The following is a 16,425-nucleotide window of genomic DNA, read 5'->3' on the forward strand; positions in this document are numbered from 1 at the left end:
GCCTGACTCTGAGAAAAGAGAGGCACTCTGCCCAGCTCGGCTCTCTGGCCTATGCCAACGGCTCCCTGTGCTCCGGATCTCCAGCAGGGCAAATAGCATCCCTTCTTAGACTGCTGCAAAACACCATCCTCAGCAGAGCACGTGCTCACTAATCCTATTATGTAGTTTGTGCCTCCCAAGGAGGAAAAAGAAATTGCTTAGAGAGAGTAACAACTTCTAGAAACTGAAAAGAAAACTTGCCAGAAGAGAGGCACAATTCAGATGATGTGCTGTCAAAAAATGACTGTTGCTGCTGCTGTTCTCAATCCCCCGGCCGTGAAGAGCTAGAGCTTCCCAGCATGCCCTTGGGTTCAGGCCTGGCCTCTGGGAGCCGGACCCGCTGACTCACCAGGGGGCTTCTGGAGGTCTCTTTGTCCTTCTTGTCTTTCTTTTCCTTTTTCTTTTTCTTTTCTTTCTTCTTAACGACTCCAGGAGTGGAGAGCTTCCCTCGCTCTTGGATCACCAGGTTCCGATAGTGCTCATCACAGGGGTGGTCCCATGTGGACTGCCCATTGGAGAAGTTGAAATAGTAAATATCGCCTGTGATATCCTGGCTGGGGATGAGCAGAGGTCAGAAGTTAGTCCCTGCTCAGGTCCAAAGCTGACATATGGAAAGAAGAAGAAAGAAGAAGGATGGGGGAAGGAGGAGGCAAGAGGAGAAGAAGGAGAAATGACAAGGAGGTAGAGAAGAGGAGAATTATGGGGAGAGGCAAAGAAGGAGAGAGAAGGAAGAAGAGAGGAAAGGATTAACACAAAACTGAAGGGTACCATTTGGCTAAGAATGAGGACTTCCCTTAGAAACAAACAACTGGGACACCTAAGGACTTCTCTAGATGGAGACGTTTAATTACTAGGGCTCCTGAGAATTCATGCTAGACTACAGTAGGAATAAACTTGGTTTGAGATGGATAAGTACAAACTCTATGGTATCTTGGATATAAATTCTAGGATAGAATTCCTTAATATTTTCATCAGTGGTCTAAAGAAGAAAGATGCATTGTAAAAGCTCTGGTTTTGCAAAGACTAAACTCATGAGAGGTGATAATCCAAGCCAGTTGGGATCAATAGTAGAAGAAAATAATGTAGAAAATGGGTTTAAAGAATCTATGTTTCAACGTGGACCAGTCCAGAATAAGCCATTCAGCCCATCCACCACTATCAGTTATCCATTAGGACAGCTAATAGGAAAAAAACCCATTCACAACAGCAATACAAAAGATATAATACCCAGGAGAAAATCCAAAGTTTTCAAAATTTTCATAAAGTTTTACTGAAAATTCAGGGGGAAAAAAAATAATTGGAGAAACACCCCTGTTCCTGAAGAGAAAGATTCAAGTCTGTAAACATGCCAATAATCCCCAAATCAATGTACAAATCCAATATAATCCTAATCAGGCTCCTTAAGAAACTTGACCAGTTCAACCTCAATTCAAATAAAAGGGAAAATATGCAGTAAAAACAGGAAAAATATCAGGGGTAAAAGAGAAAAAGAAGACATGCAAATGGCCAAGAAGCACATGATAAGATGCTCAACATCACTAAACATTAAGGAAATGAAAATTAAAACTACAGTGAAATCCCACTTCATCCCCATCAGCATGATTAATATTAAAGAAGCAGAAAATAACAAGTGTTGGTGAGAATGTAGAGAAACTGGAAACTTAGTGCACTTCAGGTGGGAATGTAAAGTGGTGCAGCCACTGGAAAAACAGGATAATAGTTCCTCAAAAAATTAAAAACAGAATTACCATACGAACCAGCAATTCCACTCCTGGGTACATACCCAAAAGAACTGGAAGTGCAGAGTCAAACAGATATTTGTACACCATTGTTCACAGCAGCATCACACACATGGCTAAACAGAAATTCTCAGACGCCAGAAACAGAAAGAAAACACAAAATCTGAGTGGGGGAGGGGGAATGGAGGAGGGGTAAGTTAGGAGTTTGGAATTAACAGATACATACTATTATATATAAAATAAACAAGGACCTACTGTAGAGCACAGGGAACTATACTCAATATTTTATAATAACCTATAACAGAGAAGAATCTGAAAAAGAATATATATACACGCCTGAAATCACTTTGCTGTATGCCAGAAACTAACACATTGTAAACAAACTATACTACAGTGAAAAATAAATTAATTGATTAATTATTTAAAAAGTTATCTTTTAAAAAAAAAAAGAAAGAAAACATGAAACCTGAGTAATAAGTCCATGAATTGACAGGTCAAGATCAGTATCTGACCCGGACACAGGCCCTGGGAAACTTGGCTTTTAAAGTCCATTCAGAGCACAATATGGCCTTAGGCCTTCATGAATTTGGAAAGTGGAAATGAGACCCCTGGTGTATCTGGGGCCCTCGGGCTGTGCCGTTCACGAATAAGAGGACCTAGTGGGCCGTGGAAGCAGCAAGGAAGCGCGTCACCCACTCCAGGTTCCAGGCAGGTGCAATAAAATTTCATGAAAAACTGAAACCCCAAGACACTTGTGGGTATATAGTTCAAAAGATGGTAAGGAAATCCCACAAAAGATGGTAAGGAAATCCCAAGTCAGGAAATTAATGTAAAAATTTAGTCCTAAACCACTGAAAAGCCCTTGCAGAAACCCTTGCAAAGCCACTCAACAACGTAGGAGTGAGACCTCTACAGGAGATGAACTCACAAGATGCACAGTAAATAATTACAAACCACGTGAGGCAACACGTCACCGTAAGGGAAAATCAGTGACACAATGAAGAGAATTGTGAGAGCAGAATGACCAAAGACAACTAAAAATAACAGCGTTTAAAATTACTGTGGGGAGAAAAGGAGTGGAATCCATAATGAAAGACAGACCTCTAAAAAGAAACCACACATGTTGAAAAGAACATAACAGAACTTGAAGGAATTGGTAGAGTCATTAAATTAAAAACAAAAAGAAAAAAAAAAAACCTGATGGGTTAAAGAGCAGATCTGACACAGAAGAAGAAACAAATAGTGACTTGGGAAATACATATACTAAAGGAAATTATAAAATATAATTTAACATTTTGTAAATGTGAAACAGAAGTTAAGAGACCTGGAGGATAAAATAATAAGGTCCAATACATTTCTAGTAAGAGTTCCAGAAAAGAAGTGACAACGGTTGAGAACTTTCCAAAATTAAATAGAGACGTGAGTCTTCAGAGGAAGAAAGCGCTCCAAGTCCTGAACACGGCAAATAAAAATGAATCCATACCTAGATACATTGTAGAGAAATGACAGAACACTGAAGATTAAAAAATAATAATAAAAACAACTGGAGGGGGGGAGGTTGATCACCTATAAAGACAACAAATGAGACCAAAAAACATGTTTAATTAACGAAACCAGAAGTCAGAAGGTAAAGGTGCACGATATTGTCAAAGGGCTGTTCCACAAGTAATTCTGTACTCAACTAAACCATTATTCACGGGTGAGACCTGACAATAATTGCTCAGGACACAGCAAGATGAACACGTTTAGCAGGCTTGATACAAAGGACATTTATTTAAGAACGCTGTATCCAAAAATGAGAGAATACATTCTTATCAAGCACATACAGAAGCTTTATATAAACAGGGTCACTTACTGAACCACAAAAGAACTCTCAACATATAACTAAGAATAGAGACTGGGATAGTGTGCTGTACATCAGAGACAGACACACTGTAATTGATTCCACTTCAATTAAAAAAAAAAAAGAATAGAAGTAATAAATAAAATTGGAAATCAGTAATTTAAAAATTACCCAAGCTCTATCTTATCCCCTTCAAACTATTATTTTGAAGCAAAGACACTTAACACAATTTTAGAAAATCAAATCCAGTAATATATAATCATTACCAAGTGGAGTTTACCCCAGGAATGTAAGGCTAGTCTAACATGTGAAAGCCAATCAATATAACTGACCATATTAATAGACGAAGAGAAAAAAAACCATATAATCCTATCAATAGATGAAGAAAAAGTATTTGATAGAATCCAACATCCATTTCTGATTTAAACTCTCAGCAAACTAGAGCAAACTCATCCTGACAAAGGGCATTTACAAAACCCTACAGCTAACATCCTACTTGATAGCTTTCCCTGTAAGATCAGGAATAAGGCCCAACATTCACTGTCACCACTTCAGTTGCACTGGATGTTCTAGTCAGTGCAGTAAGGCAAGATATAGAAATAAAAGGGATCCACGTTAAAAGGAAGAAGTAAAAATGTCTTTATTCCCAGAAGACATGACCATCTATGTTGGAAATCCTATAGAATCTACAAACAAGCTTCTAGAACTGACATGAGTAAGTTTAGCAAAGTTGCAGGCTGTAAGATCAGCATACAAAATACAATTTTATTTTTATATGAATGCAACCATCAGTTGGAAACTGACATCCTAAAAGATACCATTTACAGAAGTATCAAAAAAAGAGATAAATCTGACAAAATATGGGCAAGATGTGTACACTAAAAGCTATAAAGATTTCTTAGAGATATTAAAGAAAACCTAAACAAATAAAGATAAACTGCGTTCGTGAGTTGGAAGACTCAGTACAACTTAAGGTGTCAGTTCTCCCAAATTGACTTACAGATTCAATGTAATCCCAGTCAAAATCCTAACAGGATTTTTTTTGTAGAATTTCACAAGCTGATTCTAAAATTCATATGGAAATGCAAAAGACCTAGAATACGACTTTGAAAATGGAGAACAAAGTTGGAGGATTTACCCTAAATGATTTCAAGATTTATAATAAAGCTACAGTCATCAAGACAGTATGGCGTTGGTATAAATGCAGACAAACAGATCAATGGAAGAGAGCAGAGAATTCAGAAACAGACCCACACATAATGGTCAATTTGGAAAGAAAGCTACAGACTTTTCAATATGAGAGTAGCTAAGTAAATCAGCATTTTTAAAGTGTAACACATCTATACATGGAAAAGTATGCAGCTGATAAGAATGAGGTAGACTTTCACACACTGACACAGAAGGGCCAAGTATACTGCAAAGCAGGTTTAAAAAAATAACACTGAGGGGTGGTGGCATTAAAAGACGTGGAAGGAATTCCCTAATTAACAGCAATTACTCATGGGATTGGGAATAAGGGTAAAAGATAACATGTACACATAAGTTTCAACGACTTATTTTAAAAAGTGAGAAACAGTTCACGCTTTCCTTCCAGGATGAGAAAGCATTAGCCTCTGTGATGCATGTGCACATTAAGGTATTATTCTACTGATTATATTTCTCATGTGGTTTTTAGTTAGAAAATGTATCCAAAGGCAGAACAGCACAGATATATACAAACTTAAAAACATAAAGAGAAGAAAGAGATTAATAGATAAGACCAATGCGGATATTGGGGGGGATATTGGAAACCAAACAGAAACAGCCATCCTACAAACTTTTCCTACAGACACAACTGTGAGTCCTCAGCACCTGGAATACTGTGTGCAGTGCTGACGGCGTCACAAGAAAGATGTCACAAACTGGAGAAGGTCCAAGGAAAGGTGGCTACAGAGATCCAAAGAACAGGGAGCCTGCCGTGCGAGGAGAAGCTGAAAGGATTATGACTGTGCGGCAGAGATGAGTAAGGCTAGGATGGCAGTCGTTTTGAAGCATGGCCAACGCATCAAGCGGTACAGAGGAGAACAGGATAATTACACCTGGCACACAAAATGCACAATATTTGTGGAAGAGGCGACCCCCTAAGACATCTAGGGACTAGTCTGGGACAGACATAGGAAATCCCACGCTCCGGCAGGAAGTAAACTCAGGGCACTGACCATAGGGAGACAAGTGGAGAGAGGTCTGTGCGTGTGATGAGAACGGAGCAGCATCAACAAGAGTAGGGGTCCCCAGGGGGCGAAAGATGGCAGTAGCTGCCCCCTCCTCGGCCAGTCTGTCTCCTCACCATCAACCTCTGCTCCCCTGAGACAGCCTGAGCGAATGCCTGCTTCTCACAATCCAAAGAGCTCAAACCAAAACTGGAAACACGCACGGATCTACAAATATGGACCTATTCGTGAACAGGTTGCCCAAATCCAGGGATGGGCTGTCAGGGGAGACAGAAACCGCTGCCAGTCGGTGTAGCCTCACTACAGACCTCTCCAGCACCAGCATCCATCGTGGACCCCTAAGGGGTCACTACCCATCTCAGTCTGCAAAGAATAACAGTGACAGCTCCTCAGTGGGTCTGAAACTGATGCTGGCCTAGAGGACCTGACGCAGGGCGGCAGCTTATATCCTGGGACTCTGGATATCAGCGCTGAACCCGTACAGGGACCATCAAGGTGACCTGGGCTCAGGCCCTAATCATCAGGCAGCCCATCAGAGGACTGGCCCATGGCTGCCCCCAACTCTATGCAAGACACCCTTCAAAAGGTGGCCGGCTAAAGCTGATCGCTGGTGTCAGGCCCCCTCTGCCTGACAGGCCAAGCCGGTGGGCTGCACCCATGTTGACTCACCACGGTTTCCAATCCACAGGCAGTGGGGCCACGATCCCCTCCCGTGCCAGCCACATCAGCTGAGGTTCCTTTACCGGATCAATACCGATCTCTTTGGCAAATTCAAGAATTTCTGCAAAAAGGGGCAGGAGGGTGGGAGAGTAAGAGAGGTGGGGGCGGGGAGGGAGATGGTGGTGGATGCAAAGAAGGGAAAATCACAATCAGTCTTGTGAGCTGATAAGACATACACTGGTCTCTGCCCCAGTTCCTGTTAATATTTGGTCTCTGGTCCCAGTTCCTGACACAGAGCTCTTAAACTCCTTGGAACTTCCTGAGTGATAGGAGAGTCTTTGGTCTCAATGAGGTGACTCTGGGTATGCTCCTGGATGACTCCCGATCACCAGGAAGACTAGGCCATGATTAGAAGCTTGGAACTTTCAGCCTCAGCCCCCACTCTCCAGAGAGAGGCTGGAAAATGAGGTAACAAGGGATCATACCCACACAAAGACGCCTCCATAAAAATCCCTAAACAAGGGGTTCAGAGGGCTTCTAACACCTCCACGTGCCGGGAGGGCGGCACAGCCCAACTCCACGGGGACAGAGCTCCTGCACTTGGGACCCTCCCGGCCCTCGCCCTGTGCATCTCTTTATCTGGCTGTTCACACCTCTATCCTTTAGCATATCCTGGATGGGTCACCTCAGTGGAGGAATTTGGAGGCTGACATACCTGGGGACTAGGAAAGACAAAAAGGACCAGCTGGAATTTGGCTAGCCAAGAACTAACTGGTTCATTCACTTTGCAAGTATTTGAGTGCCTCCTATGTGCCAGTCACCCTGTGCTGTGACCAAGAGAGAAATGGCCTCTGTCCCTATGGAGCTTACATTCTGGTAGAAGAAACAGCCACTGAAGATGTAAACAGATAAATACACAAGGTATTAAAGCTGATGATAAACATACCAAGGAAGCAAATGAGGTGTGAGTTACAGAATGTCAAGGTGGAGGGGCGCTCCTTTAGAAAGGGTGATGGGAAAACCTGGTTGAACAGTGACACTTAACTAAATCCTGTAGGAACCACAGGAGCCAGCCATGCAGAGCACTGAGGAGAGAGCATTCAGGCAGAAGAGCAGGTGCAAAGGGCCTGTGACACATCACAGCCTGGCCTGTATGTGGACAGGCAGAGTGAGGCAGAGAGGGGCAGCGGGTGAGCCTGGCCAAGTGGCAGGGCCAGGCTCCACAGAGGCCTGCAAATCCCACGGAGGCTGTCATGCTGAGTAAAAGGGAAGATTATTAAAAGCAGAGCCCTGATACCACATGCTTCACACCATAAGGTCACTCTGGTGCAGCACAGGCTGGAGAAGAACATGAGGAGAAGCAGGGAGGCTGATTAGGAAGCTGCTCAGAGTCCAGAAGAGAAAATGGTGGCTCGAGCTTAGGACGTCTACACCTGACTGAGCAGAAGAGAAGTTTTATCAATCCTTAGAAAAAGTTAGACCCCATCTATGACAGCAAACCGAAAAAGATAAAAGATACTTAAGAAATAAACCGAGCAAGAAATGTGCAAAACCTAAATGAAGAAAACTTCATCACTCCTGAAGCACACCAGAAGGACACAAATGGAAAGGAATTCGATGTTCTTGGATCAACATCCAAGTTGACCTGGATGAACAATTTAACCGCATAAAGATGTCAATGCTCCCCAGGTTCATTCATAAATTTAACACAATTTTCTCTAAAATACCAACAGTTCCCAGACACACAGCCCTCCCCAGAACTGAACAAGATGATTCTCAAGTTCATGGGGCAATAAAACAGACAAGATAATCAAGAAAACTTTCACAAAAGAAGAGCCATGAGGGCATGTCAGCCTTATTAGGTATTAGAATTTATCACTGAGCCTTAGTTAATTAAGAGCATGGTACTGGCATATGACTAGACAGCCCAATGGAACAGAAGAGAGAGCAGACCCAAACACACACGGGCGGCACGCAGCTGGCGAGGGAAAGGTGCGCTATTCCATGAATGGTGTGGGACCAAACCAGAGAAAATGTGAGAGCAGGGAGGCCTTTTTAACTATGATACAAAATTCAGGGGCCACATGAGGGCGGACTGATACATTTAACATAAAGATTCAAAATTTCTACATGGCAAACATACAAAAATCCCATGCTGTAACAAATCCTATCCTGTCCTAATGTGGGATCCACGGACTCCTCCACATGCAAGAGTTCTTCCACAAAACTGGCTTGTAAACCACCTAAACTATAAGCAAAATCTGTGTGCCTGGGTCCACGCTCCTAAGAATTTCAAAGAAATCTTCACTCCCCCCCAAATAGCACAGTGCTTCAAAGTGCAAGCCCCAAAGCTGTAACACCTGGGTGTGGATGCCAGCTGCCCCAATTAGTACACTCTGTGACTTCAGGGAAGTTACTTAACCTTGCTGTGCCCTGGTTTCCTCATCTGTAAAATGGGGATAATAATAGTACCTAACTCATGGAGCTGCTGTGAGGGTTGAAAAGGAAACACATGTAAAGTTCTTAGTAGAGACTGGCACATAGTGGCACTCAATTAATGTTGTTATTATTGTTATTAACAATGTTATTCTTGTTTTAAAAAACCACTGCTTTAGTTTGTTCTTAAGCAATTCAGTTTTCCCTGGCCTCAGAACACACTGTATTTCATGATATCCCCTACGATAGTTTCATGTAAAACTAATCACTGATCTGACCCAAGGTCAGCCAAGCAACAGGCCAGGTTAGGCCTATGGGCTGCAGTTTGCCAACCCCTGATCCAACCCAACTATCCTGACAGCCCTGTGCATGTACTCACTGAAGAACAAAATTAAATCAGACATAATTGCCCTCAAAGCACTATTACAATTCACCCAGGCCTCTTACCTTGCTCACTGGGGATGTAGGTCTCATCATAATCTTCCTCCAGAACCAGCTGGTCTCCTATGCGAATGGGTCTTCCAGCCATGATTGGTCTGAGCTCGAACGCCTAGATCCCAGAGACCCCCACCCAAAGAGAAAACCAGTGCCCCAGCTTAGAAGGGGGAAAGTTAAGTCACCAACACCTGCAGGCCAAGTGAGTGGGGGGTTTACCAGATGCCAGGCAGAGCGGAGGGTGGGCCTCAGAACTCAGGCTTCACAGGCTCTGCACCAGTGAAAGTTCCCTGGGACACACTTCCCCCAAAGCCTTGCCGAACACTCCGTGGACCACAAAAGATCTGGAAACTTAGCTCTCTCAAGAGTTTGACTTCATACACTCCCCCTGAAATAGGAGTAAGAACTAACAGTATAGAACCCCCTGCTAGAAAACCCTAGTGAGACACCAAAATAACTAGCAGCACACACACCCCCCGGATACCAACATACGCCACGCTGTCCCAACACGTACCCCCATTTACATTCAACAACACCCTAGGGAGCTTACAGTCTAGTGGAGGTCAGCACGCCAACAGTAGTAGAAGGCAGAAGGGACAAAACACATCCTGCTAGAAGTAACATATTCCCCCTGAAGGGATGAAGGAAGGCTTTGTCAAGGGGCTGGGTACCAAAGGCTGGCAAGAGTTCTGAGAGTGGAGAGAGGAACTCTAGGCAGAGGGAACAGCACCTGCAGACAAGGTGTTCTGGAGCAGCGATGCCAGCGTGCATGGCAGGGGCGGGGGTTGAAAGCCAGGTCCAGGTCTGGTCGTGGAGAGCCTGGTAGACGATGCTGAAGGGCCCTGACTCTGCTCTGTAGCAAAGGGGAGTCACTGTAGGCTTTGGTGGAAGAAAGTGACACGGAGTGGCCTTTTTTTAGGGTGAGAACTCTGGCAGGAGAGGCCTGGCTGGACTGGAGAAACGAGAGACTGGGGTCAGGAAAACCACTGAGAAGGCTGCTGGCCTGGGGAAAGACGATGAGGACTTAAACTAGGGCAGAAGCAGAGGAATGGAGAAGGGACAGACACGGGGAACAGATGCTGTGATGTGTGGTTTACTAGGACCAGGATGGGGTAGGGGGGGAGAGTGGAAAGGAATCAACCTGAATCCAAGGTTTCTAGCTCCAGAGACGAAGCAGAGCCACAGTCTTCAAGTGACAAGTGTGCACTTCTAAAACTGCTCCTCCCTTCCCATCCCGACTCTGGCAACTACCTCGGGACCCCAGGTCACAGCGCCTCTCCCCTACAGCAGCTCCCACATTGAAGCCTGAGACAAGTCACCCTGTAAAGCGGCTGCTGCAGATGGCCCTGCGGAGTGCCTCCCCAACCGAGGGGGTGTCTGCCACACTAGGGTGACCAAAGGGGGACTGGAGGAGCAGGTCCTGACCTCTCCCGTAGCCACCTCTTCAGAAGCTGTCACTGCTTCACCTGAGGCAGCAAGTGTGACCCAGCCCTCGCAGAGCAGGGGAAGCAGAGCAGGGGAAGCCAGTAGGAAGACCCTGTCATTGAAAAGAAAGTCGGGGGAGGGGGATATATATAGCCGAGTGGTAGAGTGCAAACCTAGCATGCATGAGGTCCTGGGTTCAATCCCCAGCCCCTCTGTTGGAAAATAAACAAACCTAATTCCACATCCCTACCCCCCCAAAAAAAGAAAGAAAGTCGGGACGTGGCTTGTGATGAATGATCAGGGAACGCCCAGGTCTGGTGACACTGGAGAGGGATCCCGGTCTTGCCTTAGGACTCACAACAGACGGTTCCCTTTGTCAGTAACTGGACTAAAGGGAGCCAGGCTCTGCCCCTGCTCACTCCAACCATGACACCTCCAAGCAGTAACTTCCTGTCTCAGGAAGAAAGGCTAAAGGAAGAGGCATTCTTCCCAGCTGTACTTAAGCCCAACTGGAATCTGATCCCTACCCTAAGAACCCATAACACCATGAGGACGCGATGCTTAAGCAGGCTCACGTGAGGAGATGAGTGGGGGCCGACCCAGACAAAGTAGATCAGAAAAGTACCAGGAACCAGGGCGAGAGATGTGGCCCATGGCCTGGTGGCTGAAGGAGTCCTCGGAATCTTTAATCCTGAGTCAGGGAGGAGATGGCGAGAAAGTGGGAAAGGACCCCTAGGGAGGGAGGAGTCACAGCGGCCTGAACATTAGGCTGGACATTATTCACCAGGCAGTGATCTTACAAGGCATTGTACTGACCAGCTCATAGCACTTGAGAAATTCTGCATTGGAGAAATGTTACCTATCCCTCGACACGTCCCATCTCCAGAAAGCATGGGGCAGGTAGAACCTCTGTCCTCGTGGCAAAATGCCTAATTATCTCTTTACAGAACCGTCTGTGTTTAACTATTTAAAGATCAGGAAGACCATGGAAAATCTAAATTCATGAGTCACTCAATGTCAAACAAATTTCCTGCCAGAAAAAGATTAAAATAAGGGTAGGGTATAGTCTACCTTCTTTCCTTGCCTGGCTTCGGGAGAGATGTGAGCAAGGCCAGGGCCAAAAGGGCAGGAGGAGGGAGGTGCAGGGATGGGGAAGGCGGGGGAAGAGAGACCATATTTGTTCAATGGCTCCTGGAGATCATTTACTCATTCGAGAAATATTTGCGCCGCTACTAAATTTATTTACTGCTGCACTTGAGATGACAGGTGATTAAAAACAGATTTAGCTGCTACTCCCCTGGAGCTACAGTTGAGTGAGGAAGGGAGACAAACCAATCCAACAGTCACAGAGAAGTGTATGGTTTTAAATGAGGTTAGAGCTCTGAAGGAAATGAGCATGATTTAGATGAAGCCTAAGCTGAGAGATGAAGACTGAGTAGGTACTGACTAGAGAAAGAGAGGAGGAAAAGGTGTTCTAACAGAAGCAGCAGCACGTGTGAAGGCCCTTCAACAGGAAAACCACACTAAGCGAGAAGCAGCATCGTTGGAGATGATGCTGGGCAGGTGGGTGGAAGCCAGGCCACGCCGAGAACATGGCCTTTAAAATAAGAGTTGGAAGCGGAGAAAGGGTTTTTCCAGACATGCATTTTGACAAGATCACTCTGGCAGCTCTTGGAAATACAGACGGGAATGGAGGCCAGATTGGAAGGAAGAAAATCAGAGTGGCTGCAAAGACATGAGGTCGGAAACCACAAGCCCACCTAGATGAGAGGTGATGATAACCCGGCCTGAGTCGTACCAGAGGGAAGATGAGCCGTCTAGGAAAGCAGGCCTGAGATCAGCCACGGCAAATACACAGCACACAGCCTAACACTTCCCTCCAAGCTCGAGACTGTGAGGGACATCACCGTCAATCACAGCACCTTAGACATGCCTTCAGAACCGTCCACACTGTACTCCATGTAGCACTCAGCCACAGATCAGAGGAAGCCTGATAAGATGTGCCTGAGACACAATGTGAGCCATAGAGCTGTGGGGGATGGTCACCAACTGCACTTACCCATCTCCTGCTAATCCCTGAATCTAGCAAAAAAGGAATGGTTCATACACCTCCTCTAGGAAGCCCTCCCTGGCTTAACCTCAGCCTCTCCTGTCAACTTATAACCACCTCAGCACAAAGGACAGTCTTCCTTTGTTCACAGGCATATTTTTCTCAATTTTACTTTTTTCTTGGGAATGTGTTCCACCTCTCCCTGTTAAACCACAGACGTCTGAGGGCCATGCCTCTGCCCCCTCCTGCATTCTCCAGCCAAGCCTAAAATAAGATATGTAAACTGTAGGAGCTCGGCCACTGCTCTAAACCACTAACATAAAACCAAGGAATCTCAAGAGCCAGAAAAAGCCCTTAAGACCTTTGGTCAAACTGCTCTTCCTCTGCCAAATGTTTCCTCTCTATGCTTTCAGTGACAGACAGCAAAATGGTTGAAGCACCAGTTTGGGGGCCAGAAAACACCTGAACTAAATCCTAGCTCTCACTTACCAGCTGCATGACCTTAGGCAAAGTACTTCACCTCTCTAAGCCCCAATAACCTCACGTGTTTAATTCAAACCATCATGATGATCTACTTCAAAAGGCTGTGTGAGGGTGAAATGAGATTAATACTTGTAAAGGGCCTAGCATGGTTCCTGGTACACAAAACATGTTCAATAAATTTAGCAGTATTACTGATGTTATTGCCAATTCCACCGTTAGATCATTCTTAACTGTGAAAAGGTCTTTCTCATATTAAGCCAAAAATCTGTTTCTAAGAAACTTCCTATTTGTCCTATTCTGCCCTCTGGATCTACAGAAAGCGCCCAAGGCATCTCTACTCCCAGCTAAGTATTCCCAGCTCCCCTCTGTTCAATATACACCAGCTTCCCAATCCCTTGACATCATGCTTACCCTCCTATGCAGAGGATTATGACAATTAAAGCTTATATTCACTGAACACTTCCTATGTTCCAACACCTGTACTAATGTTATATATGTATATGCATATATATCATCTCACCTCATTCTCTCAGCTCAGTAGGAGTTATTATCCCTACAGCTCAAAAAAGAAAACTGAGGCTCAGTAAGTTTTAAAAAATGTTTTAAAAACTTGCCCAAGGTTTCACAGCTAGTAAATGGCATAGCAGGACATGCATGCACCCACATCTGACTCCAAAGCCCTGAGCTCTTGACCACTCTGACATGACTAGCACACAGGGACAATGGGAGGGGTGGCAGGAGAGAGACTGCTATGGAAGGCAAGGAGCACATTATAAAGGGCTTGGGAGGACTGACGCTGTATCCTGTACATGATGAGGAGCCATGACAGGATCTCACAAAGGAGACTGGCCTGATCAGATCTGTAGTTTAGGAAGATGATTCTGACAGCTTTATAAGAACTAATTAGAGAAGGACAAGAACAGAGGCAGAGGGAGCACTTAGAAACTTATCCTGGAAATACAGGCAAGAAATTATGAACTAGGTCAGTGGATGTGAGAATGGAAAGAAAAGGTCAGATTTCAGGGGTATGAGGAGGCAGAATAACAGTCCTTCACGTCATGTCTGGATGCAGGAGGACAACAAGGGCACTTAAACCAGTACACTGGGATTATCTGTTCACTTCTATGCCTTGCCGGACAGCCCCATCTAGCCCACTGCCTAGATACAGGAAATGCCCAACAAATGTCCGCTGCGTATATTAGATGAATGAGTTCCAGATGTAGACGGTGGCTGACTGAGTGAACAGTGAAGTCCTCATGACACAAAAACTACAAAGGAGTGACAGATCTGGAGGACCAGGAAGGCTGGGGCGGCATTCAGTGAGCGATGATCAGAAAGTAAGTCGGAGCTCAAGAAAAGAAATCTGGCAGGAGCCATAGTCTGGGGAGTAACCGTTAAATAGATGGTAACTGAAACTGAGTGAAATCGCCCAGAGATGGTGTGTGTTGAGCAGAAAGGAGAGGCTTGCAAAGGCAGATGACGCGGGGTTGGGGGGGAGGGGAGGGGAGGGGCGGTTGGAAACCCGAGAGAGACGATTCGTGGAAGGCAAGTGTGGAGAGCGGTTCCAGACAGAAAAAGGAGATTTCTGAATCACTGCAAAGAAAGTAAAAACAAATAAACGAAAACAAAAAACTTCCTAACTTCCCCAGCTGGCCAAAAGACGGCTTAAGGTTGGGTCAGCCGTGATTCGGGTACGGGGGGAAGCTTCCCCACAAGAGAAGTGTTCAAGCAGAGCTCAGAAGGCCGGCCTTGCACAGTAAGTCTGAACAGGACAAACAACGAGCGCCCTCGCAAGCTCACCCCGTGGCCCCGGGCCCGCTCTCCCGGCCCCGCCAGCACCCCGGCCCAGGCCCGTCCGCCGCTCACAGAGATTGCGGATAGAGGCGCACTGGTCTGGCCGCTCCGTCTTCACTTTAAGTTCCCGCCCACACTCGTGCACATCCCGCTCGGCGGCACACTAGTGTGCCTAGACTCTCTCGCTTCCCTCCTTCCCCCACCACCCAACCCCTCCCTCGGGGGGTTCCTCACCTGTCCCCAACCCCCGGAGGCCCTGGGCGCTGGCTCCCAGCTTTGCGCAGCTTCCCCAGCATCACCCCGGCTCCCCGCTTCCAGGGACGCCGGGGTGTTGCCCTGCAGCGAACAACAACCACTTCCGGAAAGGGTATCAATCTAGCAACTGAGAGTCCCGCCTCTACCCGGAGTCAATAGGTCGCCGAATGAGAGCTCTGGCATCGGATTGGTTAAAGGTCCCGTCGGATCGCTGCACATTTCGCGTTGCACGATGGGAGATGTAGTCCAAGATAGTTGATGCGGCTCTGCCAGGGATTAAAAGAGAGTTGTGAATTTAGATATGAGGGGAATTTCTTCCCGGGAAGGAAAGGATCATTCACAGTATTGACAGTAACGTGAATTAACTAAGGCAATTTATTGGCCATAATTTTTAATAGTGTGATTCTTATCAGATGAATGATACACTGATCATCAATAATCAACTCACTCAGGCTTTAATAAACAAAAAAATGTGAATGTCAGGTAATAGAGACACCGCCCCCCTACCCCCCGCCAACACACACACACACACACACACACACACACACACACACACACACACACACACACACAATTACTCCGCTGTGCTGTGACTAAACCAGTGCACACCTGCCCAGGAGTTGAGACCATAGTCCATCTTTTTACCAGAGCACAGAACTCAGTTTGTGTGGCTACCAGAAGGGGATAATATCTGTCATAACTATGACAAAGAGTCTGTTTACGAAGAAAAAAAAGGAGAAAGAGAAAGACAAATATCATATGACAGCATAATCTAAAAAAAAAATACAATTGAACTTACTTACAAAACAGAAATAGATTTACAGACAGAGAAAACAAACTCATGGTTACCAAAGGGGAAGAAGGGGAGGGGATAAATTAGGAGTTTGGGATTAGCAGATACATTCTACTATATACAAAATAAATAAAAATGTCCTGCTGTATATAGCACAAGGAACTACATTCAATATCTTGTAATAACCTATAATGAAAAAGAATACATATATATTTATAACTGAATCACCGTGCTGTACACCAGAAACTAATACAACACTGTAA

The 16,425-nt window shown here is 45.3% G+C and overlaps 1 protein-coding gene across 16 annotated transcripts in view; it reads right to left on the reverse strand.

The window, feature by feature from the left end:
* Positions 1 to 15,499, reverse strand: part of CEP164 (centrosomal protein 164) — a 59,273-nt gene extending 43,774 nt beyond the window's left edge. For 11 of the 16 annotated variants that reach the window (XM_032472779.1, XM_032472783.1, XM_032472786.1 and 8 more), the window contains exons 1-4: positions 15,349 to 15,498; positions 9,375 to 9,477; positions 6,501 to 6,612; positions 389 to 593 (exon numbers count right to left, since the gene is read on the reverse strand). In XM_032472779.1, coding sequence (XP_032328670.1) covers positions 389 to 593; positions 6,501 to 6,612; positions 9,375 to 9,456 — 399 coding nt within the window. In that variant the 5' untranslated portion in view covers positions 9,457 to 9,477; positions 15,349 to 15,498. Of the gene's footprint in view, positions 1 to 388; positions 594 to 6,500; positions 6,613 to 9,374; positions 9,478 to 9,581; positions 9,774 to 15,348 lie in introns of those variants that run through there. The other 5 variants (XM_032472787.1, XM_032472781.1, XM_032472790.1 and 2 more) reach the window with 2 other exon arrangements.
* Positions 15,500 to 16,425: the final 926 nt, after the last annotated feature.

Source organism: Camelus ferus, chromosome 33, assembly GCF_009834535.1.
Source record: "Camelus ferus isolate YT-003-E chromosome 33, BCGSAC_Cfer_1.0, whole genome shotgun sequence".
Lineage (NCBI taxonomy): Eukaryota > Metazoa > Chordata > Mammalia > Artiodactyla > Camelidae > Camelus > Camelus ferus.